The sequence below is a fragment of the Mastomys coucha genome, unplaced genomic scaffold, assembly GCF_008632895.1.
Source record: "Mastomys coucha isolate ucsf_1 unplaced genomic scaffold, UCSF_Mcou_1 pScaffold7, whole genome shotgun sequence".
In the NCBI taxonomy this organism is placed as follows: domain Eukaryota; kingdom Metazoa; phylum Chordata; class Mammalia; order Rodentia; family Muridae; genus Mastomys; species Mastomys coucha.
The window spans coordinates 29,073,281-29,087,215 of NW_022196913.1; the positions used below are offsets into that span (position 1 = coordinate 29,073,281).

Consider the following 13,935-nt stretch of genomic DNA (forward strand, 5'->3'; position numbering starts at 1 on the left):
TGCTGTCTTTTTTTTTTTTGTCCCACAGCTGCAAGAATCAATCAGCCACCTGTAGCTATTGTTTCTCCTCAGATACAAGAGCTCAGTGTGCCTTTGACCTCAGCCCTGATCGATGGCAGCCGTGCGTATCCTCCATGTTCGGTGGTTTCTGTTTGTTTGTCCTGTCAGATTTGAGTGCTTTGTGTCAGGGCCAAGAAGGCTTACAGTTACACCATGATAAACTGGGGTTTCTTTTAGCTTCCTGTCCTAGGCTCTTCGGCTTCCAGTTGGGCGTGGTAGTATACCCGTGAGCCTAGCAAGTGGGAGGCAAAGGCAGGAGGGTCAGGAATTCAAGGTCATCTTCAGTGACTTAGGGAGTTCCAGGCCAGCCTGGGATACAGGAGACACTGTCTAAAACAAACTACAAACAAACAAATACAATGTTCATTAAGGTCAGATATTTGCCTTGTAATTCAAATAATTGCTAATGATTCTTTTTGTGAATCCTGTAGCAGTTGTAATATTAGCAATTGGACAGAGCTTTTCAATATGAATGAGGTTGGCTTCAGTGACAGTGTGTAGTACTTCACTTTACTAATTTATTTAGAGTTTATTCTTTAAGTCCAGGATGAGGGTGGTGTAACTTTGGGTGTCCAGAACAACGTGTCCAGCGCTGGGCTTGGTTTAACACTGTGAAGTGCTCTGCAACTGTTTTTAACTTTGTTCATCCAGTCACAAAGTTAATCCCACGCCTGGCTGAGAGGGAGAAGGTGTGGTTATGTCCGTTGCTCCCGAGGGTTGCTCTGTCTTCTAGTCTATGGATGTGGACGTGTGAGCGATGTGACTGCTCGTATCTATTCGGTGTCACGTCTACATCCTCCCCTTTCTCCCTCTTGAACATACAGCACATTTGCTCGTTTGTTTGCTTCCTTGCTTTCCCATACAGCTCAGGCTGCTACCACACTTGCTATGTATTTAAGGTTGACCTTAACCTGCTGATTGATCTTTTGACCCCTTCTCAAGGGCTGGGATTATAGGCACATGTATCTCCATGCCTGGCTGACAAAGGGCACTTTAAGTGGAGATGATTGTATGAGAAAAGGCCTCACAGTTTTTAAATCTTTTGATTCAGACTAGCTTAGATATAAAAACCATACAGGATCATTGGTCGGACACATAAACTTATTCCCTAAATGAATTTGATGAAAAGTCAGCTTCCTTCTAAATCTATGGTTCTACATGGCACATTGTTGCTCTCTCTTATTACTTATTTGTTTTTGTGATATGAAGACTGAACCCACCATGCCTTTGTAGATGTAGTGTGTAATTATAAAAAAACAATTCATGCTATGGGCAGCGGCCAGGCACTGGCGGTCTTGATCTGTTCAGAGGACAGCTTTTGGTAGTCAATTCTCTTCTTCTACCTGTGGGTCCCAGCAATTGAGCTCAGGTCTTCAACTTGACAGGTGCCTATAACTGCTGAGCCATCTCAGTCCCGCCCTGCTTTGCTCTTTTAAGAGGGGAAATTTCATGCAAAACACAGTCTCTTTCTCTGGATTTATATTTAATCATTAATATGGTAAAGGAACCTTTAGTTACGATATGAAGCTGTCGGTAGCATGTTGTCAAGTTGAGTAGGAGCCGAATTTCGAGGGGCTACATTCTGTGCCACAGTATCTGTCAATCTGCTTCTTAAATATTCAACATGTTAGAACAACCCTGCTCATTACCTGTGCAAATCTAGAAAAATAGTGCTGACAACTTAGGAGACAGCTGAGATACATAATGTATATCATTGAGATCTGTGTGAATGTTTATTTATACTAAAGGCATTTAAATGTTCAGTGTGTTATAAAGCTCTCATCTCACATCCCCCATAACTCACTTTAGATTTTGTTTTCTTCATCTTTGTAGAAAGTACAGATGATACTGAAATAGTGAGTTACCACTGGGAAGAAGTTGACGGGCCCTTCCTAGGAGAGGCGTTTCCAGCTGACACCCCAGTTTTACAATTGTCGAACCTAGATCCTGGTAACTACACTTTTAGGCAAGTGGGTTCCACCTTTATTGTGTTTACCCAGGACTTCTCTTTTGACTATTTCTTGATACCGATGCTTTGTATAAAAATAAAAGTAATGTATCTCTAAGCAGAAGGAAGTAAGATCTTTCCCCTTTGTCCATGACCTCAAAATGAGCACTCTGAACAGAATGGTCTTTAAATGTCTTTTCTACTCGCATGCTCCTTTAAGCCTTTTTTCCTTTTTCTTAACTTGGATTGAAGTTGTGATGGGAGAGGTTCCAGGGGTTTGGTTTGTGGTTTGAGAGCTATGCTGGGTAACACTCTTAGGATAAACTGAGTGGTCTAGAGAAGCTTCCGGGTTGCCTGGAGGGGACACAATTCCTACTCAGCATCTCAGAGACCAGTAGATTCATAAAGGCTAAACCATAATGCGACTCCAAGATAAGATGAACCTATGGCAACAGAAGCAAAGGAAACTATTCTTCTGCCCCCTTTGCTTTCTTTGGCCTCATTTTCAAGTTTCTATTTTTGCCTCTTCTGGGAATGGTTAGCCTGAGCAGGCTGAGGTGACCACTCACTTCCAGGTGTGGCAGACTCTTGGATGTACGAGCTTCCTTCTCTCTTTATAGGTTGACTATCACAGACTCGGATGGTGCTACTAACTCCACCACTGCAGTCCTCATCATCCGTGGCGCTGTGGACTACCCACCTGTTGCCAATGCAGGGCCAAATCAGACTATCATTTTGCCCCAAAACACCATCATTCTGAATGGGAACCAGAGCAGTGATGACCACCAGATTGTCCTCTATGAGTGGTCCCCAGGTCCTGGCGGTGAGAGCAAGGAGATGGCCCTGCAGGCAAGTCATCTATCCTGCCTGTAGACTTTCTTTCTCTCAATTTCTTTTTCTCTCTTTCTTTCTTTCTTTCTTTTTTCTTTTTGCCATCTGTCTGTCTATCTATCTATCATCCATGTATGTATGTATGTATGTATGTATGTATGTATGTATTTGTCTGTCTGTCTATCATTTATCATCCATTCATCTATTCTTGATTTAGGGAGGTTGTTAAATCAGAAATTCTATTTTATAAATTTCTCAGACCACAAAATGGTCGGAAGAACATCTGACCTTACAGATCTGCCCCAGTTATATCTCTTGCTCACACATGTGCAGGTTAGCACAGACCAGCACACAAGCAGTCAGTCCTGTTGTTTCAACTAGATATTCAGGTCAGTTGAAAAAAAAAAAAGAAATAAAAGTATTTATTATTTTGTTTGCCTATTTACTGAAACCTGTACTATCTTGGCTACATCTAGCATCTACTCATTTCTTTTTTTTAAGAATGTCTTTGTGATTTGGGTATGTGTGTGTGGGTGTGTGGTGAGTGCTAGGGATCAAACCTGAGGCCTTGCGCATGTTAGACATATGTTCTACCACATGAACTCCTGCCAATCTGTTCAAATTTTTTTTTAAAGATTTATTTATTTTATGTATATGAGTGCACACTGTAGCTGTCCAGATAGTTGTGAGCCTTCATCTGGTTGTTGGGAGTTGTTGGGGATGACTTTTTAGTACCTTTCAGATGTACCAGAAGAGGGCGTCGGCTCTCATTATGGGTGGTTGTGAGCCACCATGTGGTTGCTGGGATTTGAACTCAGGACCTTCAGAAGAGCAGTCAGTGCTCTTATACGCTGAGCCATCTCATCAGCTCGTTCAAACTTTTAAGTGCATTTGTCTAAAGGCACAATGACTTTGAAACCTTTGCTGTGGGTAAGCTGTCTCCTTACTCAAGCAAGGTTACTGGGCTTTCCGTTACTTAATTAATGGCCCAGGTGGATTGTTGGCTTGGCTTTGTCTCATTTCTATGACAAAAAACCCAAGAGAGACAACTTAAGAAAGGAAGTGTTTATTTGGATTCACAGTTTGAGGGCACAGTCCGTCATGGTGGGAGAAATTTGAGGCACTTAATTCCATTGCACCCAGTCAGGAAGGAGGGGTATGATGCTGGTGCACAGCTCACTTTGTTCTCTTGCTGCTGTCCAGGGCCCACACCCATGGAGTGGTACTGCCCAGTATTAGGGTGCTGCTTCCCACGTCAATTAAGCTGATGTAGAAAACTCTTCCTGTTGTGGGTTGTCCTGCTGTTGTTTGTATTTGGATGTTAATTTTGTTTCCTCAAGAGGAGTTACCCCCGTACCCTCTCATTGTCCCCCCATTCACCCCGCCACAAGTAGTTGGTCATGTAGTCATGTGATCTCTTGTGAATCTTCTCCCTATTTTAACTGGTTAATAAAGGCTACAGCCTGTCATTTGACAGTATAGGGGAAAGGTGAGCTAGAGGTTTGAGAGTGAGGGCAGATAGAGAAGAGGAGAAGATGAAAAGGGAAGGAGAGAAGACAGAAGAAGAGGAGGAAGAAGCCGTGGTGGAACAAAACCACTTAGCCAGGAGAAACCACAAGTAACAAGGGGTCTTACAGCTGGAGAGTAAGTTGGTCTAGTGTTAGATCTGTCCAATCTAGACTTATAATAGGAAGATTGCATGTTCTTTTATATGGCTTATTGGGGTTTGAAATTCCAACACTACCCTCTCAGATACGTGGGGCTTGTCCATTCACCACCAAGAGATGATGCTGTGTCTTGTACTCAGGGCCTGAAGCTCACTGTGTAGACAAGGATGACCTTGAACTTCTGATTCTCCTGCCTCTGCCTCTGGAGAGCTAGGGAAATACATGTTTGCCACTACAGTTTAATTATTTTATTTTATTTTATTTTATTTTCCTGTATTGAAAAACAGTTTATTTCTTTTTCTTTTTTTTTTTTTCACTACAGTTTTATGAACCCAGGGCTTTGTACATACCAAGCAAACACTCTACCCACTGAAATATATCCTCAGTTCTACAAATTGCTTCTTATAGTTAAAAAAAAAGATCTAAATGAATTTTGATGCAGTAAAAACATACTTTTAGCTGGGCCTAGTGTTGGAGGCATGTCATCCAAGTTACTTGAGAGGCTGAGACAGGAGAATTGCAAGTTCAGGGTCAGTCTGGGTAAGCGAAAGTCTGATTCAAAAACAACGAAACAAAACAAAACAACAACAAGAAGAAAATCTGGGCAGTGGTGGTGGCAGAGGCAGAGAGGCAGGGAGGCAGAGAGAGAGGCAGAAAGGTAGAGAGGTAGAGAGGCAGAGGCAGAGGGAGGCAGATCTCTGTGAGTTCAAGGTTAGCCTGGCCTACAAATTGAGTTCCAGAATAGCCAGAGCTCTTTTACACAGAGAAACCCTGTCTCAAAAAAACAAACCAACCAAACATACAAATAAATATTAAAAAAATAAAATATACCTTGAATAACAACTTACATAAAACCCCTTATTGGAGATAATGACTGATAACTTGAGCCTATATGTCTTAGAACATTTCCTGTGTTTTTGGATGTGTCTGCAGATGTATGGATTGCAATATCTGTCATAGACTTTATATTGTTGTGTGATTTTATTATTTTTTCATAGTAAATCTTTTGGGGGAGGATTGTTTTTGAGACAAGCTGTGTAGCCCAGATTGTCCTGGAACTCACTCTGTAAACCATATTGACTTCAAACAACTCAAGAAATCCACCTGCCTCTGCTGTCTGAGTGCTGAGATTAGAGGCATGGGCTCCAACACCCACACCATAGCACATCATTGAAATTTTAATTTGATTTTTCTTATAGTATTAAAAAATTCTTCCTGGCAGTGGTGGTGTACACCTTTAATCCCAGAACTTGGGAGGCAGAGACAGGTGGATTTCTGAGTTCGAGGCCAGCCTGGTCTACAGAGTGAGTTCCAGGACAGGCTACACAGAGAAACCCTGTTTCGAAAAAAACAAAAAAAAAAAATTATTTTTTGAGACATGTCTCACTGTGCTCAAACTCAGAGATCCCCCTGCCTCTGCCTCCTGGGTGCTGGGAGTAAAAATATGCCTTGCCACCACCACCTGGCTGGCTAACTTGCTTTGTGTGTATGTATGTATGTATGTATGTATATATGTATGTTTGTATGAAAACAGGGTCTCATGTAGCCCAGGCTTACTTTGAACTTACTATGTAGGCAGGTGTGACCTGGAACTCCCATCCTCCTCCTTCCACCTTCCGAGGACTGGAATGACAGCATATACTAGCAGGCCTGGCTGAAGTTTTCACTTTAGTATCAACGAATCACTGTCATTCTTTCAAACTGGCATCCTTATGTTAGGCATTCCCCTGCAGATAAGCATCTGAGTTGTTCTCATGGCTGGCCGTTGCGAACTGCTTTTGGTGAGTGCGCGCATGCCGCCTGCTGTGGTCTCTGAGGAGCAGACCCTGAGAAGTGGGCTTGATTGATGAAGGAACGGACTCCTGTAACACCACGGCAGATACTGCTGTGCTTACTGCTCTAGAGGTGGTGGGCCCCGGGAGGCAGTAGGGAGGCGGTGGGCCCCGGGAGAACGGAGCTGATAAAGGAGACGGACTATAGTCTCACACAATACCCAGCTTTATTCAGAGCATCAGACGGTCTATACGATCGGGTTAACAGGAGTCACATGAGTAAAGTGTACAGTCACAAGGGCAAGCTGCACACGGCAAACAAGCAGCACGGGGCAAAAGTGGGTTTTCCATAGAGGTGGATAAAGAAACGATAGCCAGTTGCCACGAGTCACCTGAAGTAAATTCACTCCTATCTGATACCCCGGGGAGGAGCACAAAAACACAACCCAAGAGCAATTCTGTGTTTTCTTGAAGAAATGGAGGTCACAAGACTCATGTCTTGGTTTCTTGGAGTTTTCTCACAAGCCCTCAGGAATCTTTACATGACTCAGTTCTAGGGCCCTGTTTTGACACTGCTCTATTGGCTTCTGGAAGTTTTATTAACTTTATGATGTTCTTTCAGTGATATGAGGATACACAACAGACACAAAATTACATTTTCTTAGGTTCATACTGTTTTAGTTTTCCTCTTTCCCTCCTATTCTCCCTCTCCCCTGACCTCTTTTGACACAGGGTCTTACTATGTAGGACCAAGCTGGCCTCAAAGTCAAAGAGATCGGCCTATCCCTGCCTCCCAAGCGCTGGGTTCAAAGGTGTGTGCCCCACACTCTCCTCCTTCCTTTCCTCTTTTAATTTTTGCATGGACTGAAGCTAGCCCCTCACATATACGAGGCAAGCACTCCATCATTGAACATTATCCCTATTTTTATCTTTTTATTGTTGAGCTAGGGTCTTCCCAAGTTACACAGATGGGCTTTGAACCTGCTCTGTATCCCTGGCAGGCCTTGAATTTGCCACCCTCTTGCTTCAGCTTCCCAAGAGCTTTTGTTTGCTTTCTGTTGCTGTAATAAAGGCCATGACTAAAGGTAATGTGGGGGAGAAAAAGTTTTACTTCACTTCATAGGTTTCGATCCATTACTAAGGGAAGTCAGGGCAGGAACTCAAGATGGGAATCTGGAGACAGGAACGGAAGCAGAGGCCTCAGAGGAACACTACTTACTGGCTTGCTCCTTGTGGCTTGCTCAGCCTGCTTTCTCATACAATGGAGAACCACCTACCTAGGGGTAACACCACCCACAGTGGGCTGGGTTAATCAGGACAATGCTCCCATGGACTTGCCTACAGGCTGATTTGAGAGACATTCTTCTTAAGTACAGTGCCCTCTTCCCAGATATCCCTAGCATGAGTCAAATTGGAAAAAATAAAATAAAAAAGTCTAAGTAGGACACCAGGTAGCTGGTGTGTTAGGCCTAAGCCGTTGCATCCAGCTTGTGTTCAAGCAGAGTTGCACTAAGTAAAACCAGGAGCCTCTGTCATAGTACACTGCTTCCTTGTACTTCTTTATTGATAGTCTTTCTGTTGTCGTTTTTGCTGCTGTGTAGGGAGCGCAGACCCCATACCTTCACTTGTCTGAGCTGCAGGAAGGAGAGTACACGTTTCAGCTGACGGTGACGGATTCCTCAGGACAGCGATCCACTGCACTGGTCGCTGTGACTGTCCGGGCTGGTAGGTGAGATGCAAATGAGATCTGACCCCAGAGATGAAAGCACAAATAACTGAACTGGAATCTTGGCCTTTAGATGTGTCTGTCTGACTTGGTGGTAGTATCTTGAGGTTCCTGAGCTGGCAGGAAGTCAGGGATAGGAGAGCGCATGTGCCATAGAACTGATTTTTTTTTTGGCGGTCTGCATCTCGTCATGTGTCTCTAAACCATAGTACAGAAGATAAAATGAGAGACGTCATCAATACCACATGTGTCTCTGACTTGTTGTATGGTAACTCCTATGCCTGTCAAACCCACCTTGGGAGAGTTCCAGGGCATCTTGAGGTGACTGGCTGACTGTGTGGCCTGACACTCATATGCAGTCAGACAGGCAGGAAATTAATCCAGGTTCCAATCACTTATTAGTCTTATAAAAACCCAGGGCTCTGCTACCCTAGCCTTCAGGAGAGGCACAGGTAGGCAGCCACACCTTGCTTACAATGGTCTTGGCTTCAAAACTTCTCTATAATAGGCTTGCTGTTTCCATACCATTGCCTGGTACGCTGGTGATGGGCATGGTCTCAACTGAAAGACAACTAATTTGTTTTCTCCATTAACTGATTCAGCTAAGATGTTAAAGGTGCTCTGAGCCAGACCTTGGGGATGTGGAATTAAAGATAGCCTCGGCCTCTACCCCTTCCAGGGCTGTGGCAAGTGCATGTGTAGTGACGTGAAGCTATTCAGGCGCACAGTAAGTGCCCACATGAAGCACACCTACAGAGCACTTGGATCCACAGATAGCTTTTACTAGGGTCCCAGTGGCCGCACTCATGGCAGATGATCAGGAGGAGAAGGGTGGGAAGTGGAGGGCAAGAAGAAAGGTGTTCAGAAAGAGGGGACCACGGGATAGGTGGCTCAGCAGTTAAGAGCAGTGATTGCACTTCCAGAGGTCCTGAGTTCTATTCCCAGTTCAATACCACATGGTGGCTCACAACCATCTCTAATGGGCATCCAATGCCATCTTGTGGTGTGTGTGAAGGCAGCAACAGTATGCTTATACATATAAATAAAATAAATAAATCTTTACAAAATAAAAAGAAAAAAGAAAGGGGACCAGATTCCCAGAAGCCACAGGAAGAAAGCCATATTGAAGAGCTGGAAATGAAACAAAACAGTATGCCTGCAGGAAAAGCTAGAACTAGGCCTGTGGGGGCCAGGATTGGAATGAGGTGGCTCACTGGGGGGCGGGGCTCTCATTAAGGGCTTCAGGAATTCAGGAAGCCACTATGCCTACTGAGGAGGACAGTGAGGGAAAGAGGGGACAGCCTAGTGCTAATGGCTGTGCGATGTGGCTTTTTTTTGGAAGCAGAAATAGTAGCTATTTATAAAAAACAAAACAAAACAAAACACCACAACTGATACTTTATTTCTTTTTCTTTCTTCCAACATTCAGCTGAAATATTCTCCTTCATTAAAATATTTATTTTTATGTGCTTAGGTGTTTGCTTGCACAATGTCTGTGAACCATATTGACTTGCATGAATGTCTGTGAAGGCCAGAAGGAGGCATAGGAACTGGAGTCACAGACAGTTGTGAGCCATCATGTGGGTACAGGGAACTGAATCCAGGTCCTCTGGAAGAGTAGCCCTAGTCTTACGCACTGAGTTTTCTCTCCAGCCTCAAACTGAAATACTTTCAACATTAGCTACTTAGCAGGTGCTGAGCTAGACAGTGGGGCTACCGAGGCAAAAGCCTAACACACTGATTTCGGTTCCCTCTTTTCTCTCCTCTTTTTCTTTTTCCCTTCCTTCCCTTCCTCCTTATTCCCTCCCTTCCCCCTCTTACCTTCCCTCCTTTTTACTTCCTTTCTCCTTCCATTCCTCCTTTCCCTCATTCTTCTCATCCTCCCTCCTTCCTGCTTCCCTTCCCCCTTTTCTTCTTTCCTCTCTTGAATGTCTGCAACTCTAGAGAACAACCAGGCTCCGGTGGCCGTGGCAGGCCCTGATAAGGAGCTGATTTTCCCGGTGCAGAGTGCTACACTGGATGGGAGCCGGAGCAGTGACGATCATGGCATTGTCTGCTACCACTGGGAGCACATCAGGTAGTGTGTCTGCTCAGTTCCGAGGCTGTGTCAGCAATGACTGACAGCACTCCTTCCCTGGAGGATTGCATTGAACAGCAGCTTGAACTTGTTGAGGAGTCAAGATTTAAGCAAAGAGTAACTGGGCCTTATTGATAAAAATATGTATTATAGGCATGGTGGTCTGTGCCCATAATCCTTGCACTTGGATAGGAAACTCTTGAGTTAAAGGCTAGCCTAAGCTACCTAGTAAGACCCCCATCCCAACTCAAACAAAAGAGGGTAGTGTTGTGGGGAAGATGGACATGGGTTGGCAGTAGAGGGAAGTGGAGCCCAGAATAGCTGCATGGGGCTGGCTTGGTATGAGGTGAACCCCCTGGTAAAAGAGATGCAGTGAAAGCTGTGTGCAGTCTGTCTGCACCTAACCAGCATGTAACAGATGTACAGAGTTCAGGTGAAATTCATGTAACATTTCCTGAGCTTTTACCAACTCGTCTCAATACTGCATGGCTTCTGAAGAGGCAACTGGATCATTCTTATTTTTTGGTTTATTTTGAGACAGAGTTTTACTGTGTAGTTCTGACTGATCTGAAACTCTTTATGTAGACCAGGCTGGCCTTCAGCTCCCAGAGGTCCACCTGCCTCTGACTATCCTCTACTTCCCAAGTACTGGGACTAAAGGCATGTGCCACCACAGTGGGCTAGATCATCCCCATCTTAAAGCTGAAAAACTCAAGCTTGAAGAAACCAGTGAGACCAAATAGTTAAGGTTACCTAGACAGGAGGAGGCTTTGTATTCACAACCCTGCTTCTGTCTAATAACCAAGTCTAGGGACTTGCTGACTAGACATAATGGCAGATCGTCTGGCTCATGCCTTTCTCTTCTATGCATGCCCTGAAGCAAGATGAGAAAGCAACTGAGTTCATCCAAAGAAGAAATGGGAGGTTGGGTATGGTGGTGCACACCTGTAATCTCAGCATGTAGGAGGCTGAAGCAGAAAGCTCATTCAAGGCTAGCCTGGGCTACAATGGTGAGACTCTATCTAAAAAACAAAAGAAAAAGAAAGAAAGAAAGAAAGAAAGGAAAGAAAAGAAAGGGAAGAAAGGAAAGAAAAGGAAGAAAGAAAGAAAATGAACAGTTTCTAAGGTTTTATTTTCTAAAGAGATCTTTTCAGTGGCATCTCAATTAAAAAAGAAAAAAGAATGAAAAAACAAACCTTTCCTCAGAACCCAGCACATTTTGTTTGTTTAGCTTCGACCCTCATGCCAAGCTAGACGACACATGTGCATATAAAGCTATCTTAGAACTCCATGGAAGATCAGATGGTCACTACAGGCAGAAGTGGAGGCATTTGCTAGGGCACAGATCTCACGCCCCACCTTTTGTCCACACATCCCCATTTTGCAGAGGCCCCAGTGCAGTAGAGATGGAGAATGTGGACAAAGCTATAGCCACTGTCACCGGGCTTCAGGTGGGTACCTACCACTTCCGGTTAACCGTGAGAGACCAGCAGGGTCTGAGCAGCACGTCCACCCTCACTGTGGCTGTGAAGAAGGGTGAGTGGATATGGTGTGAGCCTGCTGTGCCTTCCAGCCTCCCAGGTCCCCAGTGATTACGAGCAATCTTGGTGTTAATGTTGGTGTTCACACCTGACTGAGCTCTGCCCAGAATGGGCAACCCTTCCCCCGGCATGGCTTCAGTTAAGTTCTGTCTGGTTGAGGGAGTGTGTAGAGGAGGAAGCCGTGAGCCAACATTCTCTGCAGGGAAAGTGTTGCTTTTTGTTTGCTGAGCAGTTCACTCTGCTGTGACCCTGGCCATAGAAGAGCCAGTTCTGCGCAGCGCTCTGCTTTCTCAGAAGACCAAGAGCAGAAGTGCACTCAGGTTGTGTAACTTTATTTTTTATAGTTCAAGATTAAAAACTTTTTAATGTGTTTTTTATTTATTGTTCATGTTTATGTGCAGGAGGAGAGTGTGCTTGCCACATGTGAGTGTGTGTGACAGAGAGAGAGAGAGAGAGAGAGAGAGAGAGAGAGAGAGAGAGAGAGAGATCAGAGGAGAACCTTCAGGAATCAATTCTTTCTGTTTACCATGTGGGTTCATTAGCTTTGGTGACAAGCACCTTTACCCACTAGGCCATTTAGTTGGCACACATATATCCCCTCCCCACCTTTTAAAAGACAAGTTTTAAACTTCTGGTCCTCTTGCCCGATGGGATTACAAGCATGCAGCATCATGCTTGGTTTTATTCGATGTTGGGGGCTGGCCTGAGGGCTTCCAGTATGTTAGGCAAGCACTCCATCACTGTCCATCCCTAGCAGTTTTTATTGTACAACTTTCAGTAAAATTACTTGCTTTTGTCTGTCTTCCCATTGCACCGAGAACTGCTCAATGTCTGTTTGGGGTAGAAAACAGTGCTTTGGGCCATCTAAACAACCTTGGCTGCAGGATGTAACAGTTGTGCGTGTTTTATGACATGCCATCGCTAGTGTTTTAAATCAATTTCTTTCCTTTTGTTTTTGCTATGTCTGACTTAGAAAATAATAGTCCTCCCAGAGCCCAGGCTGGTGGCAGACATGTTCTTATACTTCCCAATAATTCCATTACTTTGGATGGTTCAAGGTCTACTGATGACCGAGGAATTGTGTCCTATCTGTGGATCCGGGATGGCCAGAGTCCAGCTGCTGGAGTGAGTAACGGGCAGTGTCCCTCAGCTATGTACACTGCATCCTGATTGATCAGTGCAGTCTGCTGTGACAAAGATCATGGGGTAGGGGTGGGGAGCTTAAACTACAGAAAATTATTTTCTTATAATTCTGAAGCCTGGAAAACCAGTGCCAAGGTGCCAGCCAGTTTAACTTTGTAAGGGATCTCTTTCTGGATCCTGGATGGCTATCTACTTACATCTTCCTGTAGCTGGGGTGAGAAAGGAGGGATGAGACAGGGGACTGCTCTCATGTCTTCTTTATAAGGGCACCAATCCAGTGGGTCGGGCCCCACGCCTGTAGCCTCATGTAACTTAATTATCTCCTTCTAAGTTCTAACTTTAGATCACATTGCAGATTAGAGCTTGAGCATGCAACTTGTACCCCACTGTTTCATCTCCCAGATAAGATGTGTAGGCCTCTTGGGTTTGGCTGTGCCGAGGGCTGGAGGCTCCAGGCTGCTGATAGGTTTGAGCAAAGCTGAAGACCATTTCCTGATCTGACTTCGGGTAGGACAGCAAAGCATGAGGGTGTGCCCCACTTGTGTCCTATCATAGCTGTAAATGCAACCCAACACATTTGTAGATGATACCATGATGTCACAATGTCAAAAGATTGACACTGTGAAGGACATGGAAGCCCAGCTTTCCAGTGGGGCCCTTCTACTCCTCAGCTTCCCATTTTAGTTTTCTTCTTCCATGTATCAGGTGTGTCAGATGCATGGGGATTCCTGTTTCCACTTCACAGGGGCAGAGAGTGAAATATAGAGGTAGAAGTGACTTAGAGTTCAGTCTTAAACCAAACACACCCAGATTTTTTAGCTTTTGGAAGCCATTGGATCTTGGGTAGTAAATTTCCATTCATCTCCCTTTCTTTCCATTGCTAAGGCTTTCATATATCCTGAAGACATATGAAAGGCATGTTTACAGGGAAGGGACTGAAAATGCCTTGTACAGTATAAAGTACTCCTAGACTGAATTCTGTTCAGCTAGATGGTAGCTTTGTTTCTGAATGAAATAGCAGTGTGTCTCTGTTCAGATCTCTGCCTTTCTGTTGCCATCCATTCTGGTCAGCAAGTACAGACAAAAATGTCCAAAAGATTTGTCTCTCACTCTCTGGATCTCTGGGACTGTAGGATGAATGTGTAGCCTACCAAGGCTCAGGGATCGCTT

General features: G+C 44.4%; 1 protein-coding gene across 3 annotated transcripts in view; it reads left to right on the plus strand.

Moving 5' to 3' along the window:
- Positions 1-13,935, plus strand: part of Kiaa0319 (KIAA0319 ortholog) — a 65,223-nt gene that overhangs the window by 26,387 nt on the left and 24,901 nt on the right. Inside the window, exons 8-14 of one of the 3 annotated variants that reach the window (XM_031359025.1) lie at positions 29-121; positions 1,894-2,026; positions 2,629-2,857; positions 7,880-8,003; positions 9,949-10,081; positions 11,469-11,617; positions 12,596-12,747. In XM_031359025.1, coding sequence (XP_031214885.1) covers positions 29-121; positions 1,894-2,026; positions 2,629-2,857; positions 7,880-8,003; positions 9,949-10,081; positions 11,469-11,617; positions 12,596-12,747 — 1,013 coding nt within the window. Of the gene's footprint in view, positions 1-28; positions 122-1,893; positions 2,027-2,628; positions 2,858-6,036; positions 6,288-7,879; positions 8,004-9,948; positions 10,082-11,468; positions 11,618-12,595; positions 12,748-13,935 lie in introns of those variants that run through there. The other 2 variants (XM_031359026.1, XM_031359027.1) reach the window with 2 other exon arrangements.